The sequence below is a fragment of the Hyperolius riggenbachi genome, chromosome 2 (assembly GCF_040937935.1).
Source record: "Hyperolius riggenbachi isolate aHypRig1 chromosome 2, aHypRig1.pri, whole genome shotgun sequence".
NCBI classification, from domain to species: Eukaryota; Metazoa; Chordata; class Amphibia; order Anura; family Hyperoliidae; genus Hyperolius; species Hyperolius riggenbachi.
In genome coordinates this window covers 502,244,356-502,267,595 of record NC_090647.1, presented here as the reverse complement: position 1 = coordinate 502,267,595, position 23,240 = coordinate 502,244,356, and the positions used below count along the sequence as shown (strand labels likewise).

The 23,240-nt window shown below is 42.1% G+C and overlaps 1 protein-coding gene across 5 annotated transcripts in view; it reads left to right on the top strand.

Moving 5' to 3' along the window:
- Window positions 1–23,240, top strand: part of SCAF4 (SR-related CTD associated factor 4) — a 137,298-nt gene that overhangs the window by 73,699 nt on the left and 40,359 nt on the right. For all 5 annotated transcript variants that reach the window (XM_068270481.1, XM_068270483.1, XM_068270480.1 and 2 more), the window contains 2 exons: window positions 1,725–1,811; window positions 8,645–8,809. In XM_068270481.1, coding sequence (XP_068126582.1) covers window positions 1,725–1,811; window positions 8,645–8,809 — 252 coding nt within the window. The remainder of the gene's footprint in view (window positions 1–1,724; window positions 1,812–8,644; window positions 8,810–23,240) is intronic.

Here is a 23,240-nt window from a genome sequence, read left to right as displayed (position 1 = left end):
GCTTCAGTGTTTCTTTAATGAAAAGTATTGCTGGAAGTTGTTGGATGGTCTGCTGCATACATAGCTACTGCCTCATCTACACTATCCCTAGAAATCCAGGCCCCTGGCAGTGACATGGTCACCTTTTATGAGGTGGTTGGGCCAACTAAAAAATTAAAGCCAAGTTAGATATTTACCTCAGTGGGAAACATCTGGATCCTCCTACAGCGCACCATTCCTGAACAGAGTCCCTCTATACCAGTGATATGCAAACTTGGCTCTCCAGCTGTTAAGGAACTACAAGCCCCACAATGCATTGCAGGAGTCTGACAGCCACAGTCATGATTCATAATCGCTAATGCATTGTGGGGCTTGTAGTTCCTTAACAGCTGAAGAGCCAAGTTTGCAGATCACTGCTCTATACCCATTCGACTCAATGGCCCTTATTCAATTCGCTCTTTCTCCTAGGAGATACTTTTTCATCTTTGATTGAAAGCATTTTTTCAGCACTCTGCAATTGAAAAAGTACCAAAAAGTAAGAAAAAAGGTACTGTCAAAATGATTGTGTTTTCTTGCTTGCTAGTGGCTTACAAGGCATTTTATTGATGAGATTTGAAGTCTGCAGACAAAGGCATGCTCAGTAGAATGAAGTGCCTGTGCATGGAGGAAAAATATTTGCACAGTTAGCTTTTTGCTTCTGGGCCTGCGTGATCCTTATTCATGATCAGTCTGTAAGGGCACGTCCATAGCCGGGTCTGCGTGATCCTTATTCATGATCAGTCTGTACGGGCTTGTCCATAGCCGGGAGTGCCGCCAGGAACTAAAGGGAGAACCTGTTCCGTAAGGGTAGGCTGTAGAAGGATCCACTACCTACTACTGAGGACAAGTACCTGACTTGCTTTATTTTTCATGTGAAGTTTGCTTTTAAAGAGACTCTGAAGTCGCCGAAAATTGCACACTGCGGGGAGCGCTTTCGTGAGAGGCAGAGCTTTCAGCTGCAGCTCTCCCTCTACACGCGTCTATCAGCGCAGATCGCCGCCTCTCCCCCCGCCCCTCTGCCTTCCTTCACTGAGAGGGGCGGGGAGAGGCGGAGATGCGCGCTGATAGACGTGTGTAGAGGCAGAGCTGCAGCCAAAAGCTCTGCCTCTCACGGAAGCGCTCCACGCAGTGTGCCCCAGGGAGTTTGGGGGGATTTAGTTAGATATCAGCCGCGGGGATGCAGTGTTTTAGTTAGGGCAATCATGTTGAACAGGTTATTGCAATAAAAACCTGAATTTCCAGAGACTTCAGAGTCTCTTTAAATGAACGTTTCAACGTTTCATCTTGTTTTATAATTGTTCTAGAATCTTGTTCTTGTATAAATGCTGTAGGAAAAAATGTAAAGCTATTTTCTTTGAATGCTTTTTATAAATGGACTCCTATGACTTTGCTTAATTCCTGGCTGCTTTCTTGAATTTACTTTAATTGCATTACCTTCCTTCAGTAGCCCATAGGAACTCCATATGAGTGCAGTGATACTGCATGCATAGACTATCTCTGTGAAGTCAGTGCGTCACGCCTGCCACTTTGAATGCAGTAATGCCACACCATTTTTAAATTTACTTCTTTCATATTACAGCTTATAACTGCCTTTTGCCCAGCACACTGAAGCGTGGGAATTCATAAATGCCCTCCAAATATGGTTCTTAATGTGATATTTTAAAAAATAATTTGTATCCTTGACTAACTTTGCCTCTACTCTTTAGGATTCCTACCTCCACCGGGGATGCCCCCTCCTATGCCTCATCCAGTGTCTCTTCCTCCTCCTATGTCTGGAATAAGCATCCCGACTTGTAAGTCATTGCCTTTGAGTCTTCGGAGGCAGATATGCACATGAACTGACTACAAAAGGAACAGTACTTGTATAATGTGTGCAATGTGGTTTGCAGAGTCCTTGGAGTGATAATTGTACAAAAACATGTTTGTATTGTGGTAGGATGAAAACGCTCGTTTCAACTTCCTTAGGTTTTTTGTCACACTATTTGTATTGCTAAGTTATGTTAGTATCAACCCATTTGATATTTAATGGTGAGAGCTCATAGCATATTGTGATATGTAATGCCAGGGAAGTCATGGCTGCTTGCATTTCTGAGTGATATAATACACGGCTCTATTCAGTTAAAGTGAACCTGAGATGGGCCTTAAAAAGAAAATATACGTACCTGGGGCTTCATCCTGCCCCATCTGGCCTCTTCCTCCTCCGCCTCCTCGTTCTTCATCAATTGACTCCAGAAAGTCCTCTGGTCCAGGGCAAGCTGTGCATGCGTGTTTGAGTATGTGCTTCCTTGCCTAGAGCGTTCTGCGCCTGTGCAGTACTACTGCGCAGGCACAGAACACTCCTGGCGGGAGGCCATACTGTGCCTGTGCCAACTGGGTTACTTACCGGGACCAGTTGCAGACAAACCAGGTGGCGACTGAGGACGAGGGAGCAATCAGGCTGGTGGAAGTTGTGTATATTTTCTTTTTAAGGCCCCATTTGAGGCACACTTTAAAGCCCCTTTGCATCGGTGCTTGTGCTAATGGCCATTGGCACCATCTCTTGCTCATTTGTGTCTGCTTGTTTCCAGCAATCAGACATATCACACTTTCCAGTTGCACCTGTGCAAAATGCTACAAAGCAGAAAGCAGAGAACAGGAATAACTCGAGGAGACATCAAGTAGCCTTGAAACACAATGCATGTATGTCTATCCCCCCCCCCCTCCCCCTTATGTTCTGCAATGCAGAAAGCTGCTAACCACCCATGTCCTGCTTGTGCTTGACCTTTTTCCTGGTCGCAAGCAATGTTTTCTCAAGTCGATCTCTCAAGGCAGTTTTAATAGCATCACCATCACATTACTTATTGTGCCGACTTGCTGGATTCTGCTCTAGCCTCTATCTTGAATGTACAAATCACAGTACTATTTAGTTTGGTAGGTCCTGGAATGCCTGTGTGTAGCCTGCCATTATGTGAACACTTCTTGTTTGCTAACAAAGAGATTTAGTAGCAGTGTTGTTATGGGTATGTGCTGCAAATGTTAGTCGGCACCTTACCCCAGTTACTTTATAAATATGACAAACCTCCCTAGCGACAGTTTGAAAATTTTCTACTCACAGTACTCTTTCTGCTATGGTTAAATTTGCTGCAGCTTTCTATTTTGAGTTAGCTTCTCTGTTTACCTTTCTCAGCTTTCTCAGAGTTGTTGGGTTGCTGGCACTCTTTGCCAAACCTTCAATCAGAGCATATAATTTGGCTTCTTTAATATGAAACTGGAATGATTTGTAAGCTGAAAGTAACCTGCTGCATAGTTGTTTGAGTACATCAAAATGACATCTGATTTAGGCCCGGTTCACATTAGCGGTGGCTATCCGGAATCGCCGTGCCGGAGCCGCACCGCATGCGGAACGGACAAAACGGACGCACGGCATAGCAATGTAAGTCTATGCCACCGTTCACATGCGTCCGTTTCGTCCGGACCGGAGCCGGACCGGATCCGCGTCCGTTCCAACATGCGCTATTTTTTGGTCCGGCTCCTCCGGCAGCCGTATCCGGGGCGGAGCCGGACTGCACCATCCGGCCAATACAAATCAATGAGAACCGGATAGCGCACAACACACTGGCTAAAAATCCGGATGTTCTACCCCACTTCCTATGAGGATTGTTGCGGCGATATTGGATCGGGGACACATGGGCAAGCATTTTGGAGTGGAGCAGCACGAGCTGGAGATGTTGGCAGCATGTTGGAGGTGGAGGTGAGTGCTAAACAGCGGAGGGCCTGATTCCACAGGTCCCCCTTCTGCTGACCTCCCAGACCCCAACATTTTTTTTGTTTTTTACGTAACTTTTGCCAAACTGATCCGGATCGCATTCTGATGAACACCTGATGCAACCTGACCGGATCTGGATCGGATCCGGATCAGAACCGTACGGTTCCGATCCGGATCCGGTCCGGATCCGGTCAGGTCATCCGGTCCGTTTGGCAGACAACCGCAAGTGTGAACGGGGCCTAAGTTAGTGCTCTCTGCTAGTCTTTATAAGAGGGAAACTGAACTGTTTTCAGTATGCACATACAGTGATCAGTGCACTTTTTGACACCATTTTCATAGCTTATTACTTGCCGAGACTGATTTCAAGCTTTTTATGTCATAATGTCCAGGCCCGCCTGTAAATACTACTTTGTGAAATGTATCAACAGCTCATTAAATTTAGAGGGCTAAGTGGTGCAGCTCGCTACAGCAACACAAGAAATTTAACCTTAATGCATACAGACTCTAAAGCAGGGGTCTCAAACTCCATTTACCAGGGGGCCGCAGGAGGCAAAGCCAGGATGAGACTGGGCCGCATAAGGGAATCAATCAATCAGCAGCTCACGCCCCCAACCCCCCACTTCCTGTCCCTTGAATTGATTTTTATTTCAAAATCAAATTCACACTGAATTCAAAATCAAATTCACACTGAAGCGAACTATTTTGCCTATTTTACCTTATAGTTTGCTTCAGTGCTCCCATTACAAGTAAACCGCAGTGTCCCCGCCGCAAAACGAGGGCTGCAGAACCCCCAGGTTGCCCGGGGGGCAATCCGCCAGCATTTCCTGGAAGGGGCTGAGCTTTCAGCTTCAGCTCTGCCCCTCCTGACGTCAATCGTGGCGCATCGCCGCCTCTGCCCGCCCCTCCCACTCTTCCTTCACATAGAGGGGCGGGGAGAGGCGGCGATCCGTGCGGCGATTGACGTCAGGAGGGGCAGAGCTGAAGCTGAAAGCTCTGCCCTTTCCAGGAAATGCCGGCGGATTGCCCCCTGGGCGATTTGGGGGCTCTGCAGCCCTCGTTTAGCGGCGGGGATGTGGCGGATTACTTGGGAGCACTGAAGCGAACTATAAGGAAGCTTTTGCCGGTGCGGGCCACAAAATATTGTATCGCGGGCCGCAAGTTTGAGACGCCTGCTCTAAAGGGTCTGTTAGAGCGGTGTTTCTCAACATTTCATTGGTATGTACCCCTTTTTTAAAACCCTGTACTCACCAAGTACCCCCTAGCATAGTAAACATCACAAGTACCCCTTGACAAATCTTTATTTAATCGTAGTACATGATCATTGGTTCTTAACAATTTCCAAGCATTTACTATTGGTTTTAATTAGCTAAAATACTAATTTGGTGTTTAAGATTTCTAATTTTCTTAAATTTGGTATTCTTGGTAAAGTACATCAAAGCCCGAGTCCCCCCTGGAACCATCAGAAGTACCCCCTGAGGTACACGTACCACATGTTGAGAACCTAGTGTTAGACACCCCAATCTACAAAACAATGTTATATTACTACTAAGAAAGTTTAGAAGCATGGGGAAGCGTCACTATTTTGAAATAACCTGGTTTTGAACTGGAGAGATCTACCTTACCTGTAATAGTAAAGATCTGTCCTTATGTGACACTAATCGGGAGTGTAGTGAGTAAATGATTATCCTGTATTAATGTTATCTGTCATCTGACTAAAAGCACATGAGAGCTGCTGGAAGTTAGGGTGCTGCACTCAGGGGACCCTGGATCATAAGAAGTTTTGCCCTACAACTCTTTATTGGCTAGGAGCTGGCTTCAGTGAGGATTCATATCCCAGTCACCTATGTAAAAGTTGCCATATGTGCAAGTAAGCAAAAAGTGACACCAAGCTGAATGTAGGCACGTCAAGAACAGATTTAACCTTTTTTTAATAAACCTTATCATATTTAACTGTTTTTGTAGAACGAATTCCCACCCCTGGCCTCTCAGGGTGGTTATTTTTCTTTTGTGTTTGCTTTTCTGTGGTGTTTCCAGGGCTTTTCCACACTAGCATCAGCCTTGGCTTACAGGGAACATGAAGTGAAAGGAATTTGAAGGTTGCCATTTTGCTGACTCGTTTTGAAAATAGATGTTTAGCATCCAGGTAGTTAGGGCAGAGGCTAAATCCCAATACACACGGATGAGGCAAGTTGCCTGGAAGGGATCAGGACTCGAGGCTGGGACGAGGCTGTACCGGCACGTCCCTAGCCTGCAGGGCTGATGTAGTGACAGGCGAGGTGTAATGCGGTGGATAAGTGGGAGAGAAAAATGCTCTCTGCTGAGGATTTCGGACATCGGGAGCCGCTATACTCGCAGTAGGTTCTCAACAGAGGCAGCCTTTGTACAAAATGTAAGTGTGTTGCTTTCTGTTGCAGAGCTGACCACATTCAACTATACTGGCTGTGACAGCTCTGCATAGCGCACAAAATGCATGAAGTGTGTTGTCAGAACACATTGCTGCACAGTGCAGAATCCTGCTAATAAGACATAGCAGTCTATCCACCAGGCAGGTGGCCCTGCATATCGCACTGATGCAGGTTGCTGAAATCCGCTCAGCAATGTGCCCAGTCACATGTGAAGTCAGTAGCATCACCTTCCATAGACCTCCCACTCTAAAGGCTAAAGCAGAATTCCCAGCAAGCACATCATGCTCATACTCTGCCTCCCAATCCACTTAACAGTAGTGTTGGTGGACATGCTTGGCTTTCTGCATTAAACTTTGTAATCCTGTTTATATGTGCCACTAATGGTAATCCTGCACACTATGCAGCCATACTACAATGTCCTGTTATATCGGCTTTGTAGAGTCTCAACAGATTCCCCAAAGTGAATTGTCAGTCCACTCTAAAAAGGAAATGCATTTGACATTGCAGTTGCAAACACTATAAGCACACCAGTTTGCAGATTAGAGCACGCTTTATTGTGCCAATGTCCACAGTAGGTCTGACAGTTGTTTCAGGGGCCTCACAAGGTCCCCCTTCATCAAAGCATGTTACATAGCTTATCATAGTGCAATGACATACATACATTAATCCCCAGTACCCATCACCTCATTAATGACAATCACCATAATAATTATATTGTAAATCATGAGCTATATAGTAATCTACACATGTGGTATTGAGCACAGTGTATCCAGCTCAGGAGATATGGCGGCACAGGGAGTAACTTCGGCGCCGTCAGAAGACAGAGCTGAAGTTACTTTTAAAACGCAATCATTCGGCTTCCAGCAATCGCTGGAAGACAAATTATTTCATTCCCCACTATCCTTGGTTGCTTGGAGGGGGAATTGTTTTGAATACGGCCGGGGCTTGTGCAGCAGGATCAGCCATATACTGGCTGTATCCTGCGCCCAAGTCTCCTGCGCCGATTCCTCACGTACGCTCTGGTATGGTGGCTAGAGGTGTACGCTGTACTACTGCAGCTAAGTGTCTTACTATTCTCCAGTATGTCTGCAGCACTGCAGATACAGAAAGGAGATGATTAAGGTATTTAAAATGTCAAGTCCTGCGTAATTGTTATGTCAGGACTGACAGCTGGGGCATACTGATATTGGAGGGACAGACTGATATTACAAATTCACTAGATTGTGAGGCACCTGCCACTACAAAGCCATTTCAAATAATTTGCCCTGGACGTAAATGTGGCTGTACATCGATTTTGCAGCATGATCGCCCATCCGTCACCATACTTGAGAATTCAGTCTTTTGTAGAGTCTCATACATATTCGTACATGTGAAACTCTTACCGGTCTTTAGTTCAGAGAGTGTTTTCAGCAGTTTGTAAATAGTGTGACCCTATGGTGACAGGGATATAGAGATGTATTTCCTTTCAAAGAGACACTGAATGGAAAAAAAAATTATGATATAATGAATTGGTTGTGTTTAGTACGGATAATTACTAGAACATTCGTAGCAAAGAAAATTTTCATATTTTTATTTTTCGGTTATATAGTGTTTTTTTTTACATTGCAATTCTCTAATATTTGCAGTTTACACACTACTCCGCATTCTAAATGATTTTACAGAGTAGGCTAGTGAACTATTGAACTGTCCTCTGCAGAGAAAAGGAAAATACAGTGACTGACACTTTGAAAGTCTTGGAGATCAGTGGCTCTTTTGCATAGATAACTGGAGTTTAACTCTTCCTGTACTGGAAACAATATTAGACTTATGTCTCTGCTCCTAATGTTTTATTTCTTAGCTGTACTACACATACTACAAATCAATTTTTTCATAATTTTTTTTCTCTTCAGTGTCTCTTTAAATAATGGCAGCTGCCAGACTGTTCTACAGATCCCCTGCTTCCAATACTTAGATACATAAATAACAAGAATGCAAATTGAGGGCTCTGACGAAAGTCTAAACACACTGACATTGGCCTCAATTCACTAAGCTTACCTCCTGTCTTTAATAACTCTTCTAAGCTGTTTTACAGTTAGATCACCATGGTGATAACTGTAAAACAGCTCAGAAGAGTTATTAAAGACAGGAGTTAAGCTTAGTGAATTGAGGCCATAGTTTAAAAGAAAATAATTGACAACTTCCACATTGCTTTCATTGCAGAGTAACTTTAAAGAATGACTTCACTTACAAAGCACAGTACATCTGTTATGCACCCCTCAACCCCTTGAATGCAGTCTTTTTTTTCTTGTTGTACAGTAGCCGTAATAGATGTGGAGATTTACTGGTCATGTCATTTTTTTTTTTTATTTTTTTTTTTATATAGTGTGGAGAGCCATATAAACAGTGTTCACTCAAATGTATTCTAAATGTGTGCCCAGGGTGGTTGTAATGGTCCTTCTCATATTTAGAACTTTGTAAATGACATATTGTTTCTTAGCAACTGCAGGTGTTCCACCTAATGAGCCAGAAGTACCTCAAAGCAATGCATTACCTATGGGATCTGGAAGAGAAAGTATTGAATCTGAGGATAATGGAAATGGATTTGCTGCTGCTCCCCAGGGTGGGCCAAATAATGCCCCTGCTCCATTGAACCCCATTAATGGTGAGTCTTGTCTTTTATTACTTTCTCAAACTCCTGCAGTGTTTTAATGAAGAATGGTTGAGTATCCGGTTTAGTCAGGGTCCGTGTTAAGGAATATATGTAGCTCTTAAATCCCAGGATCCAGGACCTGGTTTTGTAAAGCATTGCGAAGTTGTCAGGCTATTTGTGTTGCATGTCTAGGCCGTAGTTTTATCTCAGAAACTTTGAGATGTTTTTAGTGGTGGTTTAAATGATAGGCTGCTGAATGTAGTCCTGGATCACGGTCTAACAAAGATTTCTTTGCATGTAATGATTTGAGTTTGAGAAATTTGATGTCGTTACATAATTGTGCAGTGTTCAGACACAGGTTTTTATACACTCACATTGTACTGAATGTATTTTGTCTCAAGTGTCCTTAGTCTAGTGATCTAACAAGGCAGTCTTGTTCATGTACATTCATAGAAAACCTGTTTTCACTGAAGTCATAACTTTTTATTCTTGACGTCATCCTAATTTTACTTTTTGCACAGCGAACCCTATTAAAGCCCATCTGAGAGGAAAATTGAAAGCAAACAGCAGGGCTGGAGCTGCAAGTTCAGCACTTGTGTGCCTGTCTTGCTTCTCCAAAAAGCTATTTTCTGTATTGTAGTAGTGGCCTGCTCCCCTCTGCTCAAAAACCTCATCCAGACATTTAGCGTGCCATCTAGTATTACTCCGTGGAGCTTCGACTAAATGTTTGAGGAACTCCACTATCTGAGGAGTTCCTGGCACTGGGAGGGGAGAAGTTGCATGCAAGCTACACTACAGAAAATAGTGGTCCTGGGAGTTAAGTTTACAGGGCAGTGCTGAACTCACAGCACTACCCAAGCTGTCTGTATTTCATCTTTGCCTAGATATGAGCTTTTAAACGCCTCTCATACATGATTGTGTATTTGAAAAAGCAAATGATCACTTAGAGCGAAAAGGACATTTATAGAGACACTAGCTGCAAGCTATAATAAATCTTATTGGCTAGTAGCTGCATTGGTTAACTTTAGCAGCAACTGAAGTTGGAGATTTGTAGTTGCTACGAATCTTTAATAACAGTAATTCATTTTTGTATTTAAACATTAGTTGTATTTCCTGTCATTTACGAAACTTGTTGCTTAAAACCTCAGTTGAAATGATTTTTAACCTTTGCTGATTTGTATTGCACAACATCAGTGAGCTACTCCATAAGCTGCTGCTATTGAAACTATAACTTACAGTGCATATCCTAGCAAGAGGCCTATTCACAATAAAGAAGTAAGCCTTGCCTATTATGCAATGGTAGTTTAACTAATCCAAAATCAGTCCTGTTCCTGCCTAGCGGTTAAGTTTGCTGAGAATCCCTAGACAGTCAGCTTTTTAATAGCATAACAACTTGGAGACTTCCACCTCTTGGAAGCTCTCCAGCTTTCTTCAGCAGGCAGTTTGTTGGTGTTCTTCAAACATCTGCTACATAATCTTTGATGTAGTGAACTCCATAGAACGGCAGTATGGCAAGGCGCTTTCAGAATCGTTGCTTTATGGATAAAAATGAAGACTTCACTAAATGGACACCACTATCCTTCACTCAGTTGTCCACAAGCAAATCGCCTGTAGCTAGCAATTCTAATATCCGATGTGCTTGTACGAATCTTATTTTCTCAAGATAATAGCTGTACAATCTCTTTCCTGTTCATGGTAAACTGATTTTCAACACATTACATTAGCAGAACTTATTGAATATTATGTACAATTCAGAGCTTCTAAATTAGCAGTTCTTGGTTTACCAACAATAATGCCAGTGCATAGCTGGTAGATGTAAAAGCCACAGTTTGTTCTTTCTTGTACTCCAGGCCTAGTAGAATCTTGAATCATGGTAATGGCCGTGTTTTGTAACAAATATGCCTAATCAGGTGTAGTGCGTCTTTTTTAATCTAATTCTATATTTGTATTTGTTTTAGTAGTTATACACAATTTTAACACACATGCCAACACTTTAAGTGTGTTTTTTCTATTCCTGTAGTCCATGGAACGGAAAAAGTCAGTTTCAGAATCAGTTTTATTTCGCCAAGTACAGCAGAGCTGTACTCGGAATTATTTGTGGTGCACATGGCATAGGCATAGTATAGGAAGACAAGACGTACAACACAAACAGTTGGAATTACAGTAATGGTATAGGTCTGACCCTCGTTAGTAAAAGACCCCAGTCATCAGTTAGTGTTCTTCCTGTCATGCAGGAACAGTCCAATACTAATAAGTCATGACAATAATAGTAGTAATAATGATAATAATGATTATGGTGGCCCCCATACTACCCAGGGCAGTGAGAACCAGGGCGGTTAGAGGTGAGAAATGGCTGGAAGGCCCCGCTAGGGCATGCTAGAAGGTTGCCTGACGGGAGGAGGTTGGAGTTCAGCAGCCGAACCGCTTGGGGGAAGGTGTTCTTCCGTCTGGAGGTTTTGTATAGTCCTGTAGCGACGGCCCAATGGGAGGAGCTTGAAGTAGCTTCTGCCTGGGTGGGAGGGGTCACGGGAGATCACAGTGGCCCGCTTCATCATCCTAGCGGAGTGGAGGAGATCAAGTGGTGGTAGGGGAGACCCGATGATCCTCTCTGCGTCAGTTATGACTTTTTCTGTAGTTTGTATTTTTCACTGGGTGCACAAATATTGGTTAGGGAGTGACATTTCTAGAGTTTGTTGGTGGGGCAGCATTTCCTTGATCTCAAATTATTTATTTTCCTTGATTAAATCTTCAAGACTTCATGGCATGATTTGGGGGAGGGTGGGGCTGGTGGAAATTACAAGCTGCACACACCGAACAAAAGCTTGACGCTCAAGCTTATGATTCATGTAAATATGAAATAAAACGGTGCAATTCCAAGTAGTCCTATAAACACAGTGGACCCTTATAAGTACAGTGGACCCATCAATGCTGCAATATAACATGACAGAAAAAAAATGGGAAAGATCTGTAACACTTACCCCAATCCTCCCCTGTCAACACAGCTTAAGGTCTGGTTTTGCCTGGTGATATGGTTTAACCTCATCAGTGAGGTCATCTAAGGATTGTAATTACAGTATATATTTGCTTTACATGCATTTACGGTAAGCACACATCTACAGCTCTGCCAATTACATACAGCTCTGCGATGAAAGGTTATTTCTCCAAACGACTCTATGTACTGGTGGGAGGACAGGGTTATACAACGTAAATGTGAATTTTATTATTGTGCATAACAATGTAGGGACCGTGTGCCAATATTTTACGTGATCATTTCTTACATCTTTTATATAGTTCACTCTGCCTTTTTATAGCTTAACTGGCAATTATGACATACTAGTTATTCTTCTGTCAGTTAATAACAATCAGTACCTTGAGTTTAAAAACATTGGTGTATCAATTCTACACGTGCCAGTTATTCAGGAAAATATAAAATACACAGCCAGTCAGTAGGCTTCACACAGTAAGTAAAATCAAAAAGGGAAGTGTCTTCAAAGGCTACAGGAGCTTACGATAATGCCATGGAATCTGTGCAGCATCCGTATGTAGAAGGAAGAGGAAGCATGGAGCTCCTTTCATTCAAAGGAGACCGGCCAGCCCAGGGGTATCCGCAGGCCTGCACACTTTTCAGGTTGTCGTGCTTTAATCGTATGTAATCTAGCTGTAATAAAGGTAAGCTATTCTCCCTATATTTTCCCACTTCATAATTTTACAGCACACATGAAATATAAACGGAGACAAAGCAGTTAATATCTTAAGTGTTGTTGTATTTATTCTTAATTGAGTTTGGAACGATCTGTAATCCTGTTCAGTTGTGCAGTATACTTGCATTAATTTTACTTTATTTTTGATTTACTGGCAAGTCCACGCTAAGGGCCACTTTCCACTAGTGCAGAATTTGCTACAAATCAGCAGCATTTCCCCACAGGTGAGAGGAGTGGGGAAACCATGACACACTCTTGAATGGCCCGCCGTCCAAATTGCACTTTGGTGAAAATCTGGATGGCACGCTGCAGATTGCTGCAGCAAGCAGCCAAATCCGTGATTTGGGCTATGCAGCAGAATGGGAGCTGTGGCCGAATCAGAAAATGCCACCTCTCCTAGTGAAAATAAGCCCTAACATTTAAAACGGCCATCACTATGTGCTTCTGATCAGTGCTGTGGAGTCAGTACAAAAATCTTCCGATTCAGTTTGTACAGCGCCACGGAATATGTTGGTGCATTATAAATCAATAATAATAATAATAATGAAGCCACCAACTCTGACTCCAAACCCGGGTACCCAAAATGGCCTCGATTCCGAAGTCTAGTAGTTACCAGGGTTGTGGATTTTGTTAAAAAAATAATCCGACTCAGTTTATGAAACCACCAACTCCGACTCCGGGTACCCAAAATTGCTCTGACTCCACAGCCCTGCTTCTGATGATTGAGAATGATGCTGATCCCTCTTATAAAATGTACCCACTTCTTGTGAAGTGTTCCCTCTCCCCTTCCTAGTTGTTCCTCTGCACTCTATATCGCCTGTGGTGCAGACCATCAGCAGCCAGTACTGAGTACAGGGCTATAGCTTGGCAGGAGACAGTTACCACTGTGGACAAGTATATTGCATTCTTGATCAGGTCCCCATTTTGGGACAGTTCGCTAAACTTGAGTATAAGTGCATTAACACTTTAATGATTAACTCATACCAGTGAAAGGTAACTATTTCTAGACTGGCAGGACTGTGCAGTAGTGGTGGCCTATGACACATCACTTCATTTTTACCTTTATAGCGAGTGACTGGCATTTTCATTGTGCAGGATATTCAAGGCTGTAATTTAAAATCACTGACACATTTGAATTGCACCATTTAATTAAGGCCCATCTCCAAGCAAGTGTAATCTGGGCATAGGAAAGCTTATACTTCCTCTGTGTAGTGTGTGCCTTGGTTTACTTATTCCCCTCTTGATTTGCACACCTCCTCTCCCTATTTTGTGCTGTCACTCTGATATGGGTGTCTAGAGTCTTCAGTCCCATCAACCCTGTTACTTCCAGGCATCATACTGGTAATTGGGGTGCAGCCCTGTCAATGTCGCTCTCATTATCATTCCATGGTGTGGGCGTCTGGAAGAGGTGAGTTGTGGTATCCTTCTTGGAGGTGACATCTTGAAGATCTTTGGTGTCACAGCTGTGATGGGAAGAAGATATCTTAATCAATAAGAAAGGGAACTAGAGAAAGACTCTAGGGAGAAAAGCGTAAATATTTCTCCCCACAGTTCTAGTTTCAACCTTGTGCCCAGAATTTTACTTGACACTTCAGTACATGAACTCTGTAAGATGACACTCTTGACCATCTTCATCTTTGCCATAGGTCCTTTACATCAAATGTTGATAAACCTCCTATTTCCTGGGGTGAAATTCACATATTTAAGTTGCTTCATGAGGGTTTTTTCAGAATTTACATTTCCATCTGATTAAAGCAGATCTTCAAGTTATTTAAAAATCCGTAAATGGGGATTATTTTTCTTCCCAATATTGTACATTTGTGAAGCCAATATTTTGATTGTAATTGCCAGTGCTATATTATTTAGCCAGGATAGTTACCGCAACAATTGACTATTTTAGCTTTGTACCCTGCCTCCAGTCTGCTCATCAGACGGTGCTGGTGTCACGCCTCCTCTTTAGTTCTCAGCGGCAACACTTGCTAGTGCATTCCAAATGGGGATTTATGGAATGCCATTAAGACACATCTCATGTACCTAGATTAAAAGATTTTAGTACATTTAATGTTTAGTTCTATTTGATCCCAAAGTCCTTGCAGAGTTTTTCTTGGGAGTTCTGTTTGAATTAGATGTCTTGATTATTCACTTAAAGTGACCCTGAAGTAAACTTATAAATATAAAAGTATAAATGGGTACTTGATCATAAAATGTCCAATGAGAGGGTATCCGGAAACGTGCATGGTGAACAATGTTCTGCTCTCAAGCTGTACCTTGGACAAGTACCTCTGCTGGTAAGTGTCAGGAAAAAAAAAACCTTTAGAGCTTGACCCTTTGAGCCTCTCTGGGCGTGGATGGTTTCACTAACAAGAGTTAAGCTTACGCAAAGGTTGCTGAGCAAGGAAATTAGTTCAGTTCTTGATCAGTTTAACATGACACTGACATCAGTATGTCAGTTGATCAGCATGTACACATATTGTCTTCTGCTTGAGTCCATACGCGATTGAGCTCAGCAAAGGGCTCTTAATGGTGCTTGTGCATGATTAGATTCAGAGTTTTCATTAATTAGGCCTTCTGAGGCCAGATTCAATCTTTCCACTAACCAAACGTTGGTCGGGAAAGAATTTTCTTGTCTCCCTTGACTGAACTTTGGTTGGGAAAGGATGTTCTTTTCTCCATTGACTGAACTTCAGTCAGGGAAGTATGTTCTTGATTCCATGAATCTAAGAGGCTAGAGAGGGCTGAAGTACTTGGGAGCCTGTCAGGGCAGCTTGCGATGGAATGATTCATAGTTTTGTACTGATCTAATATAAAGCGGTGCAAGTCAGTAAGAAGGAAAACAATGGATATCAGTAAGTATTTTGTTTGTTATATTGTGTGGGCAGCTTTGACACTTCTGCTTACCCCAGTCTCTGAATCTAGTGAAAATGTAGAAATTAGTTTTTCACTGTAGATAATGCCTGATAATGTTGTTCTCGTAAGCTAAAGTTTTATTGCCCAAGTTTACTTCCGGGACACTGTTAAGGTTAATCCCTAAAGGAGCTAATAAAGTTGGCCCCATCTCGGTTTCTTTTATCCGTTACTTTAAGGTAATCTGAAGTGAAAATAAACTTGATCCAATGGAATTGTAAATAGGGCATTAGTAGCAAAGGTATGCGTCTCATTGTTTCAATACAGGAAGAGTTAAGAAACTTTACTTGTTATCTATGAAAAAGTGCTTCTCTGAGCTTTGTGACCAAACTTGGTCGGCTACAGAGCTGTTTCGTAAAGCGCATATACATCAAAGAAACAGTGAAAGACAACTTCAGATAAGATTTTACTGCAGGGGAGTTCAAAGGGTCATTAGCTCTGCTCTGCTTTATAGTTTAAAATTCAGTGTAGTTTTGTAAACTGCAAATATTAGAGAACGATGCAATGTTAAAATAAAGCGCTATATAATTGAAAATGAGACTTTTTTTCTTTGCTACTAATGTTCTATTAATTATTCGTACTACACATACAATTCATTTATCCTATTTTTTTTTTACCACTTCAGTGTCACTTTAATGCAAATCATAATTCTGACCACCTCCACAATAGTCTGCCAGCCACATTTTAAACACAACACAACAGGGCACTTTATAGGATAGGAATTTAATAAGGTTCTGTTGTCATATATTTTCCTCATTAAAAACAGGCCTATTTTAGTTCACAGCAGACGCCAGCAGCTGCACTGTTTAGGGCTTTGAGTCTTCATCCCTAACAACCTTCTCATTGGTAACATACACTAATGATTTTATGTAATAATGAAACATTAGAGCTCCAGTCTCTGGATGGGACTGCATGTGTTCAGTACATGCTTTCAGGTCTGTTTCACGTCCGCTCACAAGCGTTCAGCTGGACGCCTGGGTCTTTATTAATATGAACAGTAATATTTATGTTGCACATTTAGACCTTTTTGTCCAAGCAGAATGTTATTTTGCACTTTGTATTGCCTTATTTCTAAATAAAATCTGGTTCTAAATTTGTGCGGTGTGTAATGATTATCATTGTGAGATTAACCAGGTTACCCATCTAGGCAGATGTCCTTACTCCTAGCTTTGGCACTCACATGAGGGATTTCACACTAATTGGGAGTAAAGTCCACAACACACCCCAGAAATGTCACTGCATTACAGGTATGAAGTCTCTTGTTTGGAAGGCTATAGCGAGAAACATCTGGCAATCAATTTTTTTTTCTGATGCTAATTACTGGTATGGCTTACAACTGTCCATTAACACTAAACACAAAATATGTTATCATTTTGGGTTAGGGAAGTTTAAAACATCCCAATTTGTAAGGCCGTGGGCCCCCAGCATGCCAGATAATAGATCTCATACCTGTAAGCAGACTCAGAGTAGTATTCTGTCTTTTCTATGCAACTCACAGCTCTGCTGTTCATCTTCCGTTTTCTGTTTTGATGCTGCCAAGATATCTCATCCCATGTTTTTCTAGATGAATAGATCTGATATTAAGGCACATCCTAGCTCAGTGATCTGCAAACTAAGCTCTCCAGCTGTTAAGGAACTACAAGTCCCACAATGCATTGCAGGAGTCTGATGGCCACAGTCATGATTCATAAAGGCAAGTGCATTGTGGGACTTGAAGTTCCTTAACAGCTGGAGAACCAAATTTGCAGATCACTGTCCTAGCTGAACAGAGAAGACATTCTTTAATGGTCCGTGTCCATTTACCCCTGGGATGAATGGAAGTTATCATAGGTTCCTCTTAAATGGCAGAGCTGTAAGCTGCTTCAAGTGTACCTAAGTTAACAACACATTCTGTCTTAATTTAGATGGATGGAGGGGGATTGTGGGGTTAAATACCGGTTCTAGCGTTATCCCTTTCAGCAATTGATCGCTCTGCCCTGCTCGGAGAATGGGCCCCTGCGGTTTTTGTTGCAAAATAACTGCTGAGGCTTTGGCTACCCCCATGTGTGTTGCAGTGACCTTTCCCCAGCTTGGCTGCCGCTGACTAATTGGTGGCTGCTGAGCTGGGGGTGGGCTGCGCCAGTGCAGGCAGAGGTGTCCAAAGAGCTTCTGCAGTCTTCCTTAACATGGCCGTGACTGCACTGCCGAGGAGGGGGAGTTCTGTCATTTTTTACCTTAGGTGCTGTCTTAAAGTATACCAGAGACCAATGAAAAAAATTCTACATACCTGGGGCTTCCTCCATCCCCATCCACACAAATCGCTCCCACGTCGCTGTCCTCCGCTGCCTGAAGCTCCAGTATCTGGTCCTGTTAGTTCTGCCTGTCGCGGCCAATCTGCACAAGAGGAAGTGCGCTCTCTACATATCTCTGGCGGCCACCAGTAGAGGGAGCACTTCTCTTGCACAGACTGGCTGCGACTGGCAGAACTAACGGGACCAAATACCGCAGCTGCAGGCAGTGGAGGATGGCGGCATGGGAGCGACCCATGTGGATGGGGCTGGAGGAAGCCCCAAGTATGTATAAAACATTGTCTATTTTTTCCTTTAAAAGGGAATGTACATTGTTTTTCAATCACAAAACACATTTTAATTTGAAACACATGGGATATTACTTTTCTAATTTTGAGGTTTTGAGTTATCCATCTGCACCTCTGCTTGGTTATGCTTTCAGCAGAAGCTTTGCTACTGTAGTTTAACTTTTAATAAAAGTATCACTCTTGCAAAAGCGGGTCTGAAGTGCAGTCACGGTCTGTTCACACATTGGCATTACAAAGACATATTATTGGGCATAGGAGCACATGGAAGAATTTTTTTTTTTTTAAATACATGACAAATGTGTAAGCATTTTAAAGCACTTTGAAATTCCCGTGTGGGAACAGACCTTTAGTCATGGAGTCAGATCTTTACTGCACTGTAGTAAAATGTAAATAAAAAGGTAACCAGCCAACCAACAAGTCAAAAGTTACAAAAGTATCACATTTTCATTTGTGGTATGCATTTTTTTGTTCCTCTTAGCGCTGAATATTAAAAGAAAACAACACTTCTACATACTCTTTAACTAGCTCTAAGTATTTGCAGGCAAAATAGAAGATATCCTTTGCCAAAACGTCTATATAGGTGAATAGGTCGTTGAAGGCAGATGTTCTGCGAAGTTAATAGAATTAAAACCTCACATCTTACTGCAAATATTAAAACCTAAACTTAATGCATTACTGTCAATATACCTTATGAGTGGAATATGTGCTATAAAAAAACCTTACCATTACAAGAGCCTACAATATCCAAATGAGCTTAAAAGTTAGCCTGGTAGGGCTATAGTCAAATCTATCATAATGGCTGTTAATTCAGGCAACAGGGCCACCTTGACATGTGAGATGCTGTCACCCATTGTTTGCGCTACAGTTGTGCTTGACTACCGTATGTAGCATTGTAGTGACATGCTTCTAAACTGCACCACACCACACCCTCCTGTGCCACATACAGAAGAATCTAAGTTATTTGGCACCTACAGGAATTTTGTAGATGCTAGATAAGTGTAGTTTCTGATTTCTTAAGAGCTACTATTAAATATAGGCTAAATATAAGCTTAAAGTGAACCCGAGGTGAAAATAAACTGATGGGATAAACAATTATACTTGTCCTCCTACTCCTAAAAATGACATTATTTTCAAACCTTTACAACTGTTTTACTGCGTCTTAATAAGTGGCAGCCTATTAAAGGATACCCGAAGTGACATGATGAGATAGACATAGGTATGTACAGTGCCTAGCACACAAATAACTATGCTGTGTTCCTTTTTTATTTCTCTGCCTGAAAGAGTTAAATATCAGGTATGTAAGTGACTAAGTCCTGAATACATTGTGACCCTCACTGATAAGACATTCCACTTTTTATCTCTTTCTTGCTCTCAGGAGCCATTTTCTGCTAGGAAAGTGTTTTATAGATGGAATTTCTTATTAGTGAGAGTCACACTGTAGTCACTTGCTGTCTGAGTGAGGACTGAGTCAGCCACTTACCTGATATTTAACTCGGGCAGAGAAAGAAAAAAGGAACACAGCCTAGTTGTGTGCTAGGCACTGTACCTACACATGTCTATCTCATCATGTCACATGTCACTTCGGGTATCCTTTAAGTGTCTCAGACTTAACATACATGAACTATTGACCTTTTTATTTCTCTCCTTCTTCTCTCCGAAGTTGTATTCTGCCAGGAAAACTTTTATGGCTGTAATTTGCTTATCAGTGATGTTTATTATATTCCCCACAAGCTACTGACAAGCTGTCCCTTCCATGCCTAGAAATTAACTCTTCCAGGCAGCAAAATAAAACAAGTAAAACGGCCGGGTTATTAATGGTTTGTGCTGTGCATACACATGTATATCTCATGTCCTGTCGCCTCGGGTACACTTTAACTAATACTGAACTATACCCCAAATAATATCCATACCATATACTGTATTAATGTTCAAATGTTTTAATTACCATACAGTATATTTTTTTAAACCTCCAGTAACTTTAATACTGTAGTTGTAAAGTTTATTGGGTAGACATTGCATCAGGTCCTGACAATGTAGTTGGGAAAGCATCATGAGTAGTGGATGCTGGTTGCTTGAGAGGGCAAGGGAGTTCCAGATAACTGAGAATCTACTGTATTGGAGAATGACTGGTAACCAAGCTAGAAAAGCTTAGCTTACTGAGGAGATAACTTTTATATTTGCACAGGAGATGACTACTTTTGGTCAATTTATAAAATGTTAACCTAAGTGAAGCCGAAAATACTCAAAATTCTCAGATTTACCGGTAATATGGTTCTGCTTATCCATACCAGTTTTCTTTTGAAGTTTGTAATTGTATTTCCTTATAATAGAATACACATTGTATTCTCCACGTTAATATATAAGTGGTAAGTACAACAGGTGCCGTGGCTGGATGCTTCCGAAGGTGAAGAGCCACAGTGGAAAGTTTTCGGGAATTTTAAAATGACTTCAGAAGGCCGGCCCCTGAATTATCCACCCGTTTCTCCAGGTTGTCCACTCTGTACGCTAACCGGTCACCAGGACACATTTGTTTGTTTTTCTTTGTTTTATAAAGTCCATATACCTTGGGTTTTCTGCTTTGCTTTCCCACATTAAGTGATCTGAAGGCACCATACCCTAATGTAGTTTCTTAAGCCACACAGTCCATGTCTAGTACTATATTGGGCCAGCGCTCTTAACAGGACACCTGAACGGAGTCGTATGGAGGATGCCTTTGCTTCCAGTGATTTTCCTGGATGTTGTAGTAATTTGCAAATTTTGAGTTTTGGGTTTTAATCTTTGCACAACTTCTCCAGGTGTTCACAGGTGTATGCAAACCTCCTATGATACAAACTATCTAAATGGGCAAATCCTGTATTCCAGGCTTGACCCTACTTTAGAGAGAAAAATGCAATGGCTAGATTAGGTTTCCGGTTTTTCATTCACTGATGTTTTCCCATAGACAAAGTAGCCTTAAGGTAGCCATACATCTAGTGATCAACTTTATTAAGGAATCTATCGAATGAAATGTGAACAGTAGCTGATTCCTGCTTGATTGACTGGTATCTTGCATCCTGCTTGATCGACTAACCTGGTCGATTCCACATGAAATCAGCCAGTTTTCATCGATTGGGAATTCTAGAACACTCTATTCTCTTTCGATTCTATAAAATGAACAAATTGAAAAGTCAATCGTACAGCCACATCGCTAGATGCATGGCTACTTTTAGACTTTTTCTTTTCCTCATGCTCAACCCATCTTTCCCCACAGTTAACCAGTCACAGCTCAGTTGACAGTCACCAGCTATTGTGCCATAAGGACTGTTGGATAATTTCCTAAAGATCTGACACACCTTCAATGTGTGTCTTCTGGGAATGATTGTCAAGGTCCCACCAACAGTACAAACGATGCAAAACACGCATCATTGATGGGCAGGCTAGTAAACACTACTGTGGAGATACTGAAGCCAAAAGATCGGCATGACTCCTAGCTTGGCACTGGTACCTTCCATATGTCTCAGATTATAGGTGACTTTAATTTTGCTTATCAAGATGACTGGCTCCCCAAATTTTGGAGCTGTTGAACTGTTTAACTCTTAAATGATTTGGATGCAACCCACTATCTGATGTTTGGAGAGGGTATGGCTTCTAGGCGTCCTGTTTACTACATGAAGACCTAACAATGAAACAATAATGCTTCATTATCAACACAACTCATTGGAGGATATTGGAAGACAATTTAGAAATCACCATCTCAATTATTCCTTACACACAGTTGTAGATGTAGTGCCCAGTACACTTTAGTATTTAATAGCACTTTCACTGAGTTTATTCTGTCTGATGCCACCGTGATGTGAGGAAAGTAAGGTACAGTTTGTGAAATACACTTTGGTCCTTTATACCTTAGATGGTAAACCGTAGGAAGTCTAATAATTTTGGCTACAAACTTTTTTTCGAAGGTTCTCTATTGTTGACATTTTTAAAGTGGAACTAAACTTTAATTTCTCTGCATTCTTCCAAGAATTTCTGACGGTATTTAAGCCATTATTTTACTCTACTGTTGAGTTTACCAAATGTGCCGTTTTAGTGCTGTTGGTACAGCATGTACAACAGGTCACGCATCTCACAGCAAACAGGAGTACTACATATGTATTCCCCAGTTATTGTGTTCATGCCGACATTGTGATTTTAGGGTAATGCAGTAAACTCTATGGTCCAGGTCATCTGCAGGCAGCTGTAATGGCTGGGACATACTGCCACCAACTCACTGTTACTAAAAATTGAGTTCATGTTGCCAGCAGTATGAATGGTTTGTTTCTTCAGTTTTTGCCAGTATTTTTCAGATACTGTATACATGATCGGTACAAACTTTTCTTATGTATGGCCACTTTTAGAATCTGGTCATGTTGCCAATAAAAAATGCCCACAATGCTTTTACATTACGGTAACTGTACTTCATGAAGTGAAGTGGTTTATTGAACGATGTCTTTCTGCTAGGGATGTCCTTGGTCAACACAGGAGACCTCCTCTTTCACCCTTATGACGTGAGCCTAAAGATGCCACAGATTTAAGAATCTGGTTGGATGTGCATGGATGACCTAATGGCACTTTCACACTATTTCACAATCTGTTAAATTTTCACAGCCTTGTTTTGAAGGCTACTTAAGTTCATTTCATTTCTGTTTTTGTTAGAGACTCTGAAGCGAGAATAAATCTCGCTTCAGAGCTCATAGTTAGCAGGGGCATGTGTGCCCCTGCTAAAATGCCGCTATCCCGCGGCTAAAAGGGGGTCCCTTACCCCCCGAAATCCCCTCCGTGCAGCCGGGGATCACTTCCTGATTGAGGCAGGGCTAACCGCCACAGCCCTGCCCCACGCACGTCTGTCAGCGCGTATCTCCGCCTCTCCCCCGCCCCTCTCAGTCTTTCTTCACTGAGAGGGGCGGGGGAGAGGCGGCGATGCGCCGCTGATAGACGCGACTAGAGGCTGGGCTGCAGCCGATAACCCTGCCTCTAGGAGCAGCAAAATCTACGACCAATTTGGTTGTTGATTTTGCGGGGGGGGGGGGGGGTTGGGGGTAAAGGGACCCTCGTTTAGCCGCGGGATAGCGGCGTTTTAGCAGGGGCACACGTGCCCCTGCTAACTATGAGCTCTGAAGCGAGAATTATTCTCGCTTCAGTGTCTCTTTATATGGTTTGTAAGATTTTGTAATCCTATTGTAAGTTGGTCTTTTGCATTATTGGGGTACAAGCATGCATATTTAGTAGACACAGACCCCCAGTGTAT